Raw genomic sequence first — 16,723 nt, forward strand, 5'->3', positions numbered from 1 at the left:
TAAATAAAAATAGAAAAATAAAAGTAGAAAAGTACACATACATATACAGTCATACACGGAGCTGCTGAAAAGGCTGCCACTCACGGCGGCGCCGGATGCACTATATTAATATATGTGTATATATATATACATATATAATACATATATATATATATACATATATATATATATATATATAATATATGTGTATATGTATGTATATATATATATATATATATGACAGCAACACTCATAACAATGACAACACAATTACATTGACAATCATGTTACGTTATTTTTAAAATGTTTCCTTTACTTTTTCATAACCTCTTTAACACACTACTTCTCCGCTGCGAAGCGCGGGTATTTTGCTAGTGATACAATAAAATGTACAATACTTATTTAGTGTACATAAAAAGTTCAAACCTATTACTGCACAGTGTGCTTATCTCTGTCCTTTCATTGTAGAGATCTTTAGAGCTTGAAGCCAGTGACACGTCACATGAATACATCTTTGTTGATAAGGCTGGATTTAACCTCACTAAAAGAAGAAGAGGCTACAACATTATTGGGCAGCGTGTCACTGTGTAAATCTCTGGGCAGTGGGAAGGCAATGTGACCATGTGTGTAGCCATAAATGAATATTGGGTTCTCCACTACTATGCCATTTGGAACCCTTATAATACAGCACATTTGTTGAATTTCCTAGATCACCTTTTTGGCAATGTTGAATGACAGCAACACAATGAAGCTGGAAGGGCAGCGTTGTTACAATACATTGTGATTTGGAACAAAGTCAGTTTTCACTGAGCTGCAGCCATACATAATTGGTTCACTGATTATGCTAGGTTTTCCAATTTGTTCTTGCTGGTAAATTCTCCATTTCTCAACCCCACAGGAGAATTCTCCTTGGCATGGTGGTGAAATGTTTATGACTGGAATTCTTATGAAGCAGGGAATCTTCAGTGGGCCATGGAGGAAGCCTGTGGGATATCACTTTAGAGTCCATCTAAGCCTGGATGAGACACAGCCGAGCATATTTCCCTCACTGCCTTAGAAGAGCAAACATCTTGTGTGACGTGAATGAGGCTTTGTGGCCCAACCCAACCTGGAGACATGATGCTGATTAATAATGTCTGCAATTTGCAGTATTTGTCAGACATTATTCATCAGCTTTATGCACATTTTCTTACATTTTTTGTCATATATGGACTTTTTTATTTATTGTAACTTTTTACATTTTAGTTTTACAGCATGAACAGAACTTTTTTTTCTTTTGCTGTGCATGAGTTTACTGTTGCATTTTGAAGCAGTGCGTTTCGAAAAAATTAAAAATTTGAAACTTGGTCTTGCACATAGTGCATCTGTATACTTTCATTATTGTATGTTGAATACTATCAATGGAAACCTTGATAAGTTTGAAATTCTGTATATGTTTCCTGGTTATATCAAGTTTTTAGAGTAGCGTTCTGAATTGATCCTTGTTGTGTCTTGTGGTCATTGTGTGTGTGATCATATTTGTTTGTCTGTGTGTCATCTGAGTGAAGTTTACTTTAAGTGACAGAGTGAATGATTATGAGTTGACAGTTTTCTTTTGGGCTAGAAGTCTGGGATTTGCACAGATGAGTGAGATTTTCTGATATTATGTTTAAACTACTGAGGGAATGAGGGCACCTCCAGTGAAATGTGTTTCAGCAACTAGGAAAACCTGTAGTATTCAAAATAATTCAAGCATTTATATTTTAAAATTCTGTCCACTGCTAATGCACTTGTCTTTTCTTCAAATGAATAAACAAAATACCTACTGTAATGTAAGTTAATGATGAAATAAAACTTTTCAAAATGCACATTAAGCTATAATCAACTGAGCTGTGAAAAAAGTATTTGCCTCTTCCCTATTTCTTCTACTGTCATACATTTCTGAATCTGAATGTTTTCCGGCCACCATCAAAAAATCTAATATTGGATGAAGAACAAATTTGTTGATGTCATTTACCTAATTAATAACATTATCCAACACCAATTGGAAACCTGTGAAAAAGTAATTGTCCCTTTACACTTAATAATTGGTTATGCCGCATATTATCTGCAGTGAGTGCCACCAAACACCTCCTATTAGTATCAGCCCTCCATATTGCTGGGGAGGAATTTCAGCCCACTCTTCCTCACATAACTGCTTTAAGAAATAATGGTAGATTATCTAACACGAACTGCTTGTTTCAGATTCTGCCACAGCATCTCTGTTATCTTTAAGTCTTTGCTTTGACTAGGCCATTACAAAACTTTTTATTTTGCTTCTTTCCAGACATTCTGATATGAAGTTGTGCATACAGTGCTCTGGATGATTGTCTTGCTGCATGGACCAACTATACTTCAGTGTCAGTTTACAGAAGGATGACTGGACATTCTCTTTAACCCTTTAACCGCCAACTCCCTAAATATTCCCCACGCCAGGCGAAATCTGAACAATTTTCGTTTTTTTACTTTTTTACATTTTTTTTACATTTTTTACATTTTTTCAAGCAGTATTGACCACTAAATGTTGTGCAAGTTGCCAGTGTATACACGAAATCTATAAATGTAACCTGAATTCTCAGCTAAGCAAAACATCTTGATACCAAACCGTGCCCTTTTCAATGGTAGATACTGTCGAAACTGTAAGCGGCCCTTCCACGACAATAAACTTTCATCAACTGCAACTGACGGTCCTGGCATGTAGGGCAACTGAAATGCTTCAAATAAATGATCAATCAAAGGACGTAGCTTGAACAAGTGGTCGCGGTTTGGATCTTTCTTATCTGGCTCGTTTCTGTTGTCATTCAAATGAAAGAATTTCAGCAGCAAAGAGAATCGGTTACGTGTCATGACAGCTGCAAAAATAGGTGTTGCATACATAGGATCTGTAGACCAGTACATCTCAATATCTGGTTTTCTGATTATTCCCATCAACATCAAAATCCCAATGAATTTTTTCATTTCGTTTTCATCAGTGTCAAACCAAGCACAAACACAGGAATGTGGAGGTAAATTGGGATTTTTCTCAATAAACTGTGCTGCATACAGATTTGTCTGATGAACAAAATGTCTGATCAAATCAGGTGACACAAACAGCTCATAAAACTGCTCAGCAGTGTAATTGTTTACATCAACAATAAAGCCACACGTTCCCTCAAACGAATGCAGAAAAGGTAGTTCACCACGGGCAGCAGCCCAGCTGAGATGCTGGGGATACACCCACTCAGCGCCGTCATCCGATGCGTCTTCATTCACAGTATCATGCAGCGCACGTTGCTGCTCATCACTGTCGCTAAAATCTTCTTCAGAACTGCTACAATCATGATCAGAACTGTCCAAAATCGCCTGCAAAGCCTCACTTGAAGTCAGTTTACGTTTCGCCATATTCACAGCTGTTACATGCGAATCACGTCACATGACCGGCCAAAACAACCACAGACTTGTCGAAATACAACGTAGTAATAATACCCACGCCAAACCGTCAGTTATACTACTTGCCAGGCATTCATATAACCACAGGCAAATGTGCCGGATAATTCCGGCAGTATGGCGTTAGCAATAAAACAACGGTGCCGGATATATCCGGCAGAGGGCGGTTAAGGGGTTAAGAATGTTCTGATACAGAGCAGAGGTTTATTCAATTATCACACTACCACCACCACCATGTTTAACAGCTGATATAATGATGTTACTGTGGAATGATGTGTTTATTTTATGTGTGACATTATGGGGATACTCACATTTTTCACTAAGTTCAGGAACAAAAATAGAAAAAAAAACTTATTTGCAGCACAAAGAATATATAGTAGTTAATAGACAGCTGGGTCTTTAAAAACATTTTTAACATAACACTGAGAATGCATAGAAAGCATATGTTGTGCCAGTAGGATATTTTAAACAATGAAGTGAGAAAATTAATTATTTTAATTAATGTTCAAATTAATATTATATTTAAAGCAGGTGGTGGTCATAACTTTTCTATACATACTGATTTTGACTATAGTTAATTTATTTTGACTACAAAGATGCTTTGGAAAGTTGATTAAATTACACTGACAAAGAAAGCTGACACTATAAAATCTAAAGTACCAACTGTAACTAGGGAAAATACATTGGATTCAAAAGCAGGATTATAGTTACATGTTCATCCCCACATTCCCGAACTAGTTTAAGAAGATTACAAAATGGGTGCGTGTATGATTATAATACTATATATTGAATAATATGCACACATAAATACAAGTAAAAAAAATAAGTGTAAATGCATTGTGTCAGCAAAATTAAAAATGAAATGCACCATCCTTCATGGAATCAGAGCTCCATGGTTACATAACTGTCTTTGACCAGCAACATGGGAGCATACTACTGTTTCCACAATAGCCAACTATTGAAAGAGAACTCAGACTATGTGATTCTGTCTTTAAATTAACTGAGTCAGAAATACTGTATTAAATCCATTAAATGTAGCAGGGAAAAGATTTAACCTAACCAAAAAAACTGGGAAAATTCTGATATGCTTTGCTCAGCTTGAAATTTCTTACTATGATTCAAACCAACAGCAAGGGAGAAAACAATAATAAAAATATCAATGGATGTGTCAAGTGTTTGCTTATTTTAGATTTAGCTCACAACTAGGTTTGATTTGGGAATATCAAATTATCCAATATCAATACATTTCTGAAATGTTGTTATAACTTCTCTGTCGAGGTTTAGTGCAGCTTTTACCTATCTGTAGTTTGGACATTAAGTAGAAAATAATAGAGGTTTTTCTGGGTATGGCCAGACATTATGTGTAAAGGTGGATACAGTATCTCTATTCCTCTGATAATTACTTGGCAGAATAGTACACAATACAAAAGATGTGATTTAGACTTTACAGGTGTGAATTCATGTTGTCTTGTCATCATTCATAACCATTATTTTTACTCTGCTTATTCCAATAGGCAAAAAAGGAACAACTTGCCAAGCCATGTTTTTTTTAAAAGTTTTGCTTACTGCAAAATTGCATAATGTCTTACTGCTGCTGTTACTTACTGCTAATTGATCAGACTGTTGACTTACTTTAGTCTCTCACCATTAACTAATCTGACTGCACTAGGCTGTTTTATTAAATTCACATAATACAGGTCCATAATTAACTAATTCTTTGAGAAAGTTGCACTTTTTTCTTTGGTCAATTCTTAGCCATCATGTAAAATAAACAGCAAAAATTAAAGAGGTGAATGAAATTATTTACAAAAAATGTTTATTTAAACACTATGCTCATGGAGAAACAACAAAGTCAACCACTCTAAAATACATGTAGAAATTAAAAAGACTTTCAAATTTGAATTTAAATAATTGAGTTACAGGGGCGGCACGGAGGCGCAGTGGGTAGCGCTGCTGCCTCACAGTTGGGAGATCTGGGAACCTGGGTTCGCTTCCCGGGTCCTCCCTGCGTGGAGTTTGCCTGTTCTCCCCGTGTCTGCATGGGTTTCCTCCCACAGTCCAAAGACATGCAGGTTAGGTGGATTGGCGATTCTAAATTGGCCCTAGTGTATGCTTGGTGTGTGGGTGTGTTTGTGTGTGTCCTGCGGTGGGTTGGTACCCTGCCCAGGATTGGTTCCTGCCTTGTGCCCTGTGTTGGCTGGGATTGGCTCCAGCAGATCCCCGTGACCCTGTGTTCGGATTCAGCGGGTTGGAAAATAGATGGATGGATGGATAATTGAGTTACAATGCATACTTCTGCACATATATGAAATTAAACTAATTTAAAGCACTGCAGGTGGAAAATGTGTATGCACATTTCTTTATATAAGTGTATTTTCTAAACATTTAACACTATTCATGTAAAAAAACAGGCAAAATAAACACAGCTTTCTCTCAATTATGTGCATTATAAAATGTGTCATTATGTGTGATGAATGCCAATCACTATTAGCCACTTTAAGTATGTACAACTGTTTAATCTAAATATTCCCAAATTAATTCCATTGTTACAGAATTGCGTTAAATGATTTAAATAAATATTAAACAAATACATCAGTATGTGAATTAATTGAAATGTCCACAGCTTCCTTACTGAGCTATGCTGGCTCCATATATGATGTGTTCTGTTTTAGATTTTAATAGCACAGGTAGACTTAATAGTATCTGAACATTTGCAGTGCAACAGAATGCCATAGACCAAAGCAGCCATAAAAGACCTACAGCACTTGGGAAAATTAGTATTTGAGTATTCAATAAATAAACTTGATTACATTAATTTTAACTGAAACAAAATACTAAATATTAAATACCCCAAAAGAGAAAAATACCTTGCCTGAAGATGGCGGTGAGGGACTTGCACAAGGACTTGGGAAACTGTTACTATCTGTAGATTTTACTGATGACTGATCAGACTTGTCATCAAGGATTCTTTTTGGGTGGACACCACTTCTGTCTTTATATGCCTTTGGTAAGTAAAACGCTGAAGATGGAGACATTGTTTGAGACCTGTAATGAAATAAATGCATATAACTTTAAAATTGATTAAAATTTCAATTAAAATCATCATTTGATGATATGATTCGAGTCATGCCTGGCATGGAAGTCGAGACTCATCAAAGTGAACAACAGAGTACTCGGAACACAGCCATGGGGACCCCGGCATTCATGATGACGGCTTCAGAGATGTTTTTTCCAACATGTACTCCCTGGGGTCAGTGAGGAAGTCCAACATCTAGTTGCATAATAAGGGGTTGATGCCTAGTGTGTCACTGTTTTCTTACCAAGTGCTGGGGGTTAACTATATTACAAAAAATCCTATAGTAATTTTTTTAATTTGATTTACAACTTTTAAAAAGAAAGTCTGTTAGCTGTTTTGGAAATGCACTTCATAATCTGGGCAAAAATAGGCAAAAGCAGTCTCTGAGGGGATTATTTAAAGAAAAAAGTAGCACAGCTAGAACAAGGATCCATTTTGGACCCGTATAGGATCAGATATTCTGATACATACAGGAGTTAAACCATGAATAAACTACAAAAAGAACCTTAAATAGATTCTAAAATTCACAGGAACTGTATGCAATTTCACAGGAGTGATGTCCTCTTGTTTATTTTTACTGTAACTCAAAATGCAGCTGAATTATCATTGACATTTGCAGAATTATGTAAAACTTTTGTGCAGTCCAGTAAAAACAGCATTGCTATAATCTAGTATCAAAATCATGTTCCCAACTGTCCCGCATCTGTAAGTTATATAAAATATTTATATATGTTTATACAGTAATCCGTCGCTACTTCGCGGTTCACTTTTCGCGGATTCACGACTTCGCGGGTTTTTAAATACAAGTGATTGACCGCCTATCATGGAAGTTATGTTCCGGACCCATCAGCAACAGGAGAAAATCCGCGATATAGAAAGACCATATAAATAAACATTTTTATAGTTTAAGCCTTAAAATACCCATCCCACATGCTTTAAACACATGTAAACTTATAAAACACACTTTGTTAACACATATGATATGTGGATGTCGGGCTAAGGATATAAGTAACATCTCACTATTATAAAACATTTTAACTTCACGCAAGACAAGACAGTGAGACAGGAAAATTGGTGATGTACAGGCTTTTAAATTATTGACAGGCAGAGCGACAAGCAGCACAAAGTCCACTTCTCCTTAGCGTTCATTCAGCTCCCCACCCCCTTGACAATGCGAACTGCGCCTCCGGGGAGGGGGGTTTGAGCGAACGTGCGTTCAGCCCTCACACACCCACGCACACACTCCTCCTCCTTCAGAACTCAGGCATTTTGGCAGAAGCAGCACAAAGTCCATTTCTGCTCAGCGTGAGTTCAGCTGCCCCCCTTCACAAAGTGCAGACACATTGACGTCTGATCGCTGCGTGCAGTGTGCAGTGTTGGTCTGTGGTGTTTAAGAATGTAGAAAGTGTTTAAGAGCATAGGAAGTGTTTATAAGAGTGTGGGAAAGGTTAACAAGAGAGTGAGAAAGGTTTATAAGAGTGTGGGAAGGGTTTATAAAGCCTTAAAATATGTATAAATAATAAAATAAATACAGGTCGCTACTTCGCGGATTTTCACCTATCGCGGGGGGCTCTGGAACGTAACCCCCGCGATAGGTGAGGGATTACTGTATAGTATATATAGTTTGGTCCATAAGTATTTGGACAGTGATACATTTTTCAAAAATTTGGCTCTGTGCACCACTAAAATGGATTTTTCACTAAAATTCACTAAATTTATCTTAATCTGATCTCTGAGTTTTACACATAATACACAATTTGGGCTTATTATCAATAAGTTAAAAAAACTTGTTTGTGATACCAAAACGTAAAGTCAGAGGTATAATTCATTAAAATACTAATACATCTATTATCATTAAGCTCTATATTGATGAAGTTCTGTGTCAGCATACAAATATGATATATTGTACCTTTCAACGAATTTCCCAATTGAAGTAAACAAAAGGTCCTAGAAATACAATGTCCACACATATGTTATTGCTTTTATCACAGCTGTTGCCATACTATACTGACCAGACAAAAACCTTTGAAACAACTGATTTATACTTATAAATTTAAATAAGTGACAAGATAATGTTTTTCTAAAATCTTGGTCATAAAGGGAAGTTTAGAGTTTGGATGAAAATTACTCTTAAAGTAAGAACCTAAATTACGTCTATGTAGTTTTAGTATTAGATATATCACAACAGTTAAAATAAGAGGGAACTAACATATATATATATATATATATATATATATATATATATATATATATATATATATATATATATATATATATATATATATAATATCAGGGTATTGACATGCCAGGCCGAGGGTTGGTGCTGAGTACTAATGCCTCTCCTTCTCTTTCCACAGATCTTCAAGAGAAAAACATCTTGATCAACAACAGATGACCTCAATTCCGGCCACTACAGATGACCTCATTCTACTTCCTGCCTTCCAAACATACCCTTCCTGCTCTCCTCCTATAAATCCACTCGATTCACCCATTCATTCAGTCCCATTATATGATCTCAGTATCAGTCCATAGAGATTACTCTGCTTCAAAAGTACACGGGATGGATCCCCAACTCTTTCTGCTTGTCCTTGTGTTGTCTACTATATATATGGCACCTTACAAAGGGCAATCTGATTATTAATAATAAAAAAAACACTTTAGAAATACTTTCACGGATCAGGAGCAGAATAAGTAATTAGATTATAAACTAGGTTTAGCATTCTATTTATGGCATTAAACAAAAAAACTTATTGGTACTTATGGTAAACTTTAGATAAATTAGGAAAATTATTTACTTTAGTTTTTTTTTCATAGTAGTATTAAACACTCTTTGTAAGTTCCTCATATGTTCATAATATATATTCTAATTTGTTGACCACTATCTGCACACAAAATGCCTACACTCCCTCCAAACCATTTAACTAAAGAGTGTACCTGAAAAAATCTAATTTATTGTTCTAAGAGATGCTACTATATCAAGAGTAGCTTCACAAAGACTATTAAAATTATACAAATAAATTATCAGCTGATTGACCTTAGTGATGGGTAAGTAACAGAAAATCTCCCTACCATTCTAGAATTTATGTGAATATTTTATTTTAAAAGGTATGCAAATACTAAAATCCAGTAAAACAGCAACATGAACAGACACCCTTAGGCCACTAAAAAGGATATGACTATTTAAAAACATCAATAACTCCGTTAACAATGTACCTAAAGAATAATCTATCTGCTGGGAGACTATTCGATTTGACAGACCTAATTTTGAAGACTGATGGGGAATATACATGAATACCCATTCACGATCTTTAGTAGTGATGAGTGAACCCTGCTAAATTAGTTGCAGCTCTAGTTTGGCGAAATCATGGAAATATTCTGGTACGTACCTGAACTGAGCAAAATGTATTGAAACCACTGGGGACGAAAAACTGTTTTGAATGGATTATAATGGTTCAGTGATCTTTTAAGTTCCAGAGAGATAGGGAAATGTCTGCTATCTATACTGGATTGATTACTGTGGCCAAAAATATGGCCTGAGCTATGAGGCAGCAGGGAAAACCACTACGTTACCATGAGATTAAATTAATAGAAATGAAAATAGAAACAGTAACATTTATTGGAGACAGGATTCAATAGCTGTTACTCATCCTCCCTATCCCCTGACTTTTGTGCTCATTCACTCTTATAGCTACCAAATGCACAACTCACTTTTGGATTCTTTACTATTTCCAGTTTAAGTTAACTGCACAGCACTCTGGGTAATACTATTAAAGATGTAGGCTCAGTATTACACACCATTTACATACAAGTCCACACAAAAAGACATTACTACGCTGCTAATTTATATAGATTAGGGTTATGTACTGGTCGTTTCTGTAGTATCAAATATTTTCTGGTACAAATCTGTGATTTAATGCTGGCCTCTAACCCAGCTGCACAGCAAATTTCCAGGAAAATATATGGCGAACAAGGTCACAAGTGGATAGAGCATATTTTCTGCAGAAAACGCTTTGGTGAATTTCGCCAATCAACACATTTAGTATATGTAACATGCACTAAAGTCTGAATTTGTTCTTTTGTCTATTACAAATACAAAACATCTACCAATATTTACAACATAAAAACAGAAGGTACATAATCTTTTGTCACCAAATGCTTCAAGAGAAAGTGTTTTAACTTTATTACCAAAATGAATGAAGCTTAACATAGTAACACTGTACTGACCAGTACATACATATAATCACTTCAATTAAATAGCTTCCTGAGATTTCACATCACCTGACCCTTATAGGCACTCAGCAAAAAACCTTCATCTCAACTGTTACATTTAATGTTCTTGATGTCTCAGAGAAAAATGTAACAGGTGTTTTCTTTATAAAACAAAATATAATAACAATATAAACTGTATCTCTCGGAGATCTATTTCACTCCTAAACCAAGTCAAGGGTTTAGAGAAAGCACTCTCCAAATATTTACAGAAAGTACTGCTCGATATTTTTTTTCACATGATTAAACCAGGTTCATCAACATCAGATAATCTTCATTTTGTAATATTTACTTATCAAGTTAACATACTACACTCATTATATCCATGTCTGAACACCATGAGTTATTATCTCTAGATGAAGAAAATATTCCTTGATTAACCTGAAGACTATCTGCCACACCACATAGTAATGGACTTAGTCTTAAAATCTTTCCCTAGATAAAACAGCTGAATGTAAAATTGTAAAACCTCTATCAAATGAAATTATGCAATTTTAAATGTGTTTGCTAGAGAAGAAAAAATATCCTCTTTCTCATCTTTTTTTGTCATCTTCATTGAGTTGACTGCCATCAGTTCATGCAGTAGTTTGGAAGTTAGAGGTATTTGAAGGAGAAACACAAAACAAAAGCTTCTCCCGTAAAAAGAGCATATGCTACTCTACCTTTCTAACGCAGACAATTAATCTGAGCCCACATTCCAGATAAACATGATATCAGAAGAGTACTGGAGCTAATCTGTTCAAATGAACAGATACCTTTCACTCTGTTGCAAGATTCTGCAGATTTATAAGTTACTATCACACAAACCTTCAAAGCATTAGTGAAACAAAACTTCTAATCTAATGCATAATAAATCCTACATAACTTAAAAAAATATTTTCCGCCTGTATATGATAAGAGAAGAATATTTTCAAAACCACAAATAAATCCTTAAAGTAACTGTAAATATTAACCTTTCAGTATTTGAAGTTTCATCTACAAATTCATTGTCAACAGAACTCTTTCGACTGTTGGTTGCTCTCCATGATGACAACTGTGGTGGTTCTTCAGAAGACATGGGTCTCGGGCGCTGACCAATCCCGGTTGGCTGTTGCAGCCCTGTGACATGCTCTTCTGTGGTAAGTGCAGATACAAGTGCTCTCATAGTAGCTTCATCAACTTGAGACCAAGGTTTTGAAGGTGCTCGTATTCGACGCAGAAACAGACTATGCCATTTTTGTCTTAGCTGGAAGGTCAGATTGGCAGTCTTTAAATAATAGAAAACACAGAAATTATTTATTAAAATAATAGTAAAAATCTACAGTATAACCACATTAAAATGTAGTTAACATTTTCTGAAGATGACTAAAAGTACAACTGCAAACAGTTCAAATGCACAATGACCTCAGTTTCATTCCATATACAGGAGTTCATATTAAGTAATATAGACTGCAAAAGAAATGGCTTGGTAACATATTAAGCAGGAAAAGTCATTATTGTCAAATGCCTTTTTTGGTCTTCTAGCATTTAGCATTTGTGTCAAGAAATCATTTGAGATGATTGTTAAAATCTATAATCATGGCTGGATAACTTAGCCTTAAACAAGTTAATAACTCTGAGAAAAATCATACTTTCCAACAAAAATCATAAAAGTGTACTTTGTTTTTTTAACAATTTTAGGTTATCATGTTCATGCTTAGAAAATAAAAAATACCGATTGGTCATAAAAGGACCAAGTGCCACTGATTATATTAAAACTCTCAAGTGTTTATCATTTCCAAGCTTAAAAAGGAAGCTTAAAAGCTTTGTGACCCACAGACTTAATATGTCTACCTGATTAATACTCGGCTGCCACTATGAAATCTAAACTTGAATTTGAATAAAATCAGTTTAAACAGAAATAGTTCCTATAAATCAAGACTTTCAATACTACATAAAGTTTTCCAATTGCAACAATATTAACTGTGACATGCAATGCTGAATACTTATCAATTATTAGCAAATAATATACCTACATATTTTGCACTGAAAGAAGGTAAGTGATAAAATAAAACAACTGGCTCACTTAAGTACCTCTTGTTCTAATTTGAAATGCATCCATTCATCTATTTTTAGAGTAGCCAAGTTACTTGATGATCGTTCTTCCATCTCACTGTCACTGCTATCATTTGTTCCATCAACTGTAAGGTAGTTATAAAAATGCTTATTAAAAATGATAAGTTTAGGACTAAAAATGATCAAAATATAGCTCAAAAAGAGGATACAATAAAAGGGAGACATCTCTCATATTTTTATGACAGAGTAAATATATTTAAACTGTACAAAATTCATTTATAAAGGTTAGTAACAGTTCTAGTTAAATGTACTAGTACAGAAAGACTAACCCCAAAAAAGGTAATGATATTCAAAATAACAGGTAATAAATCGAACAATTAAAAAAGATATCTGTAGATTTAAACCACATTTTACAACAAAATGGCAAGTAAAGAATGACTACTTCAATGAACCAAAGATGCAATAATTCAGCTAGAATCCCAAGACTTCTGAATATATATTTATCAAATAAATCTATCAAAAGGGAGAAGTAACACTGTATTTTGCATTAGTGCTTCAATGTATCATTACTGCAAAATGTTTTTTAATCCAAAATAAATATTTTATTAATCCAAAATAAAGTTTCTGTAGTAAAACTGTGGTTTTACAAATTTCAGTCTTCTTTGGTTAATAAAGTAAACAGCTTTCTTAATACCAGAGATGGACATTCTTACAAGTTCACTGCTTGCTGCTTTTAACTTGAATCATGGCACATAAAAGTTTTAGAGAACAATTTGTAGGAAAATATATTTTTACAAAGCTGAGCATGTGCTCATTGAACAAAACCTACCTGTTTTATAGTCTGTGAGTGAAAGGTAACAGAAAAGTTATAAGTCCAGCAGGATACCTGCTTTGCTAATAAGATATATAATTCTAAACTTAACTGGAGCAGAACAACCAAATATTCATATGTGAATCATATATTCAAAATCATTAACAGAAAATTCCAGGTGTCCTACAATATGTTAAGCAGTCTGCATGTTTAACTTAGCATTTAAAGAACTGATCAGTACAAGTAAATTTACACTGTGGTGTTAAAAATGGTCAAACTTGCTATTAACTCATTAAGCCCAATAAGACTGTTCGAAGAGATAACAGAGGAGAGTTTTAGAAAAGGCCAGAGAGGTAATTTTTTTGTTTCCTCTTGTGTTCCAAAGTTATTGATCCAGAAGACCAATGACCCATCCACTCCCCTCCCCCTTTTGTCACATCATACTATGAATTCTTAAGGATCATCTCAGTGGAAATGTCCTATCTATGATCACCCGCAAGAACAAAATACTGTACCCTCTATCACTGTGCTCAAATTCAAGACTGCAAGACACATCTTGCTAAGCCTACACGCACCTATTCCTGAATTAAACAAATTTTGTTATTTTGCACTAAAGAAATTTATATTTCAATCTTCTGTCTTTTCTGATGTAAACCGAAAACTAGCATCTAAAGAAGCATGTTTTATCATCATGCAAAAATGTCACAAACAACTGCAAAGCTAAACATACATTTGAATTCTGAAAAAGTATATCTAAGACTGGTAAAAAGAAATAAAAAGGAAAAAATCCCAAAATGGAAAGAGCACAATGGTCTACTTATATTCAACATGACCTTGTAAGCAAGTGTCTATGATAATTAATATTTTTGTAATAATTAATACCATAGTACCTCTTTGCACTATAGGTTCCTGTAAAGCAGTGCTTGGAAGCTTAGCTGTTCCTCCAAAAATAGCCATTGTAAATGGTGTCACTACAGAACAGCACCGTATACTGGCAATTCTGTGCGATCTGATCATTTCATCATATATTAACCAGTCTGTGGGTAGTGACTGAATAGCTGTGGCCTGACCATTTTCTGGAGGGATCTGAAAAAATGCAAACAGACACAAAATGAATGCTAATTAAATCAAATATATGTATAGTTTAATAGAACTCTATTAAACTGAAAATTTTAATGTAATGGAACAAAGTTGCTAGGAATTGTTAAAGTTACAAACCATAAATATTTTAATGGTAACATAAAATAAACAGTACCAAACATTACATGCAAAAACAGCAAAAGACAATACAGTATTCAATACATAGTTAATTTTGATTTACCACATTGAACGCTTTAGGAAATTAACTACATATACAGTCATATGAAAAAGTTTGGGAACCCCTCTTAATTCTTTGGATTTTTGTTTATCATTGGCTGAGCTTTCAAAGTAGCAACTTCCTTTTAATATATGACATGTCTTATGGAAACAGTAGTATTTCAGCAGTGACATTAATTTTATTGGATTAACAGAAAATATGCAATATGCATCATAACAAAATTAGACAGGTGCATAAATTTGGGCACCCCAACAGAGATATTAAATCAATACTTAGTTGAGCCTCTTTCTGCAAATATAACAGCCACTAGACACCTTCTATAGCCTTTGATGAGTGTCTGGATTCTGGATGGAGGTATTTTTGATCATTCTTCCATACATAATCTCTCCAGTTCAGTTAAATTTGATGGCTGCTGGGCATGGACAGCCTGCTTCAAATCATTCCATAGATTTTCGATGATATTCAAGTCAGGGGACTGTGATGGCCATTCCAGAACATTGTACTTCTCCCTCTGCACGAATGCCTTTGTAGATTTCGAAACTGTGTTTTGGGTCATTGTCTTGTTAGAATATCCAACCCCTGTGTAACTTCAACTTTGTGACTGATGCTTGAACATTATCCTGAAGAATTTGTTGATATTTGGTTGAATTCATCTGACTCTCGACTTTAACAAGGGCCCCAGTCCCCTGAACTAGCCACACAGCATGATGGAACCTCCACCAAATTTGACAGTAGGTAGCAGGTGTTTTTCTTGGAATGCGGTGTTCTTCTTCCACCATGCAAAGCACTTTTTGTTATGACCAAATAACTCAATTTTTGTCTATTTCAGTCCAAAGCACTTTGTTCCAAAATGAATCTGGCTTGTCTAAATGAGCATTTGCATACAATAAGCGACTCTGTTTGTGGCGTGAGTGCAGAAAGGGCTTCTTTCTCATCACCCTGCCATACAGATGTTCTTTGTGCAAATTGCGCTGAATTGTAGAACGATGTACAGATACACCATCTGCAGCAAGATGTTCTTGCAGGTCTTTGGAGGTGATCTGTGGGTTGTCTGTAACCATTCTCACAATCCTGTGCATATGCCACTCCTGTAATTTTCTTGGCCTGCCAGACCTGGGTTTAACAGCAACTGTGCCTGTGGCCTTCCATTTCCTGATTACATTCCTTACAGTTGAAACTGACAGTTTAAACCTCTGAGATAGCTTTTTGTAGCCTTCCCCTAAACTATGACACTGAGCAATCTTTGTTTTCAGATCTTTGAGAGTTGCTTTAAGGATCCCATGCGATCACTCTCCAGAGGAGAGTCAAAGGGAAGCACAACTTGCAATTGACCACCTTAAATACCTTTTCTCATGATTGGACATGAAGTTCAAAGCTTAACGAGCTAATCCAACCAATTTGGTGTTGCAAGTAATCAGTATTGAGCAGTTACATGCATTCAAATCAGCAAAATTAAAAGGGTACCCAAATTTTTGCACAGCCAGTTTTTCACATTTGATTTAATTTCATACAACTAAACACTGCTTCACTAAAATCTTTGTTCGGAAAACACCCCAGTACTCAGATGTTCCTAGGAACTGAAAGACGTATATATACCACTTTTATCTTTTTTGTTGAAAGTAGAGTAAATTATTATGCAGGCTGAGAGGGGTTCCCAAACTTTTTCATATGACCGTACGAATACTGGTTCTTCTTTTACAAGACCTATATCATGCACTCACTCACTAAATTGACAAGCAAGTTATCCAACGGAGTGTGGTCTTTGATTATATGCTTGTTACTTAATGTGAGGTGT

General features: G+C 35.1%; 1 protein-coding gene across 2 annotated transcripts in view; it reads right to left on the reverse strand.

Moving 5' to 3' along the window:
• The window catches only part of LOC114654147 (3'-5' RNA helicase YTHDC2), a 137,275-nt gene that overhangs the window by 27,621 nt on the left and 92,931 nt on the right, over positions 1-16,723 (reverse strand). For both annotated transcript variants that reach the window (XM_051929869.1, XM_051929868.1), the window contains 4 exons: positions 14,501-14,696; positions 12,818-12,924; positions 11,719-12,011; positions 6,291-6,468 (listed from right to left, as the gene is read on the reverse strand). In XM_051929869.1, the coding sequence (XP_051785829.1) occupies positions 6,291-6,468; positions 11,719-12,011; positions 12,818-12,924; positions 14,501-14,696 (774 nt within the window). The remainder of the gene's footprint in view (positions 1-6,290; positions 6,469-11,718; positions 12,012-12,817; positions 12,925-14,500; positions 14,697-16,723) is intronic.

The sequence above is a fragment of the Erpetoichthys calabaricus genome, chromosome 7, assembly GCF_900747795.2.
Source record: "Erpetoichthys calabaricus chromosome 7, fErpCal1.3, whole genome shotgun sequence".
Classification (NCBI taxonomy): Eukaryota; Metazoa; Chordata; class Cladistia; order Polypteriformes; family Polypteridae; genus Erpetoichthys; species Erpetoichthys calabaricus.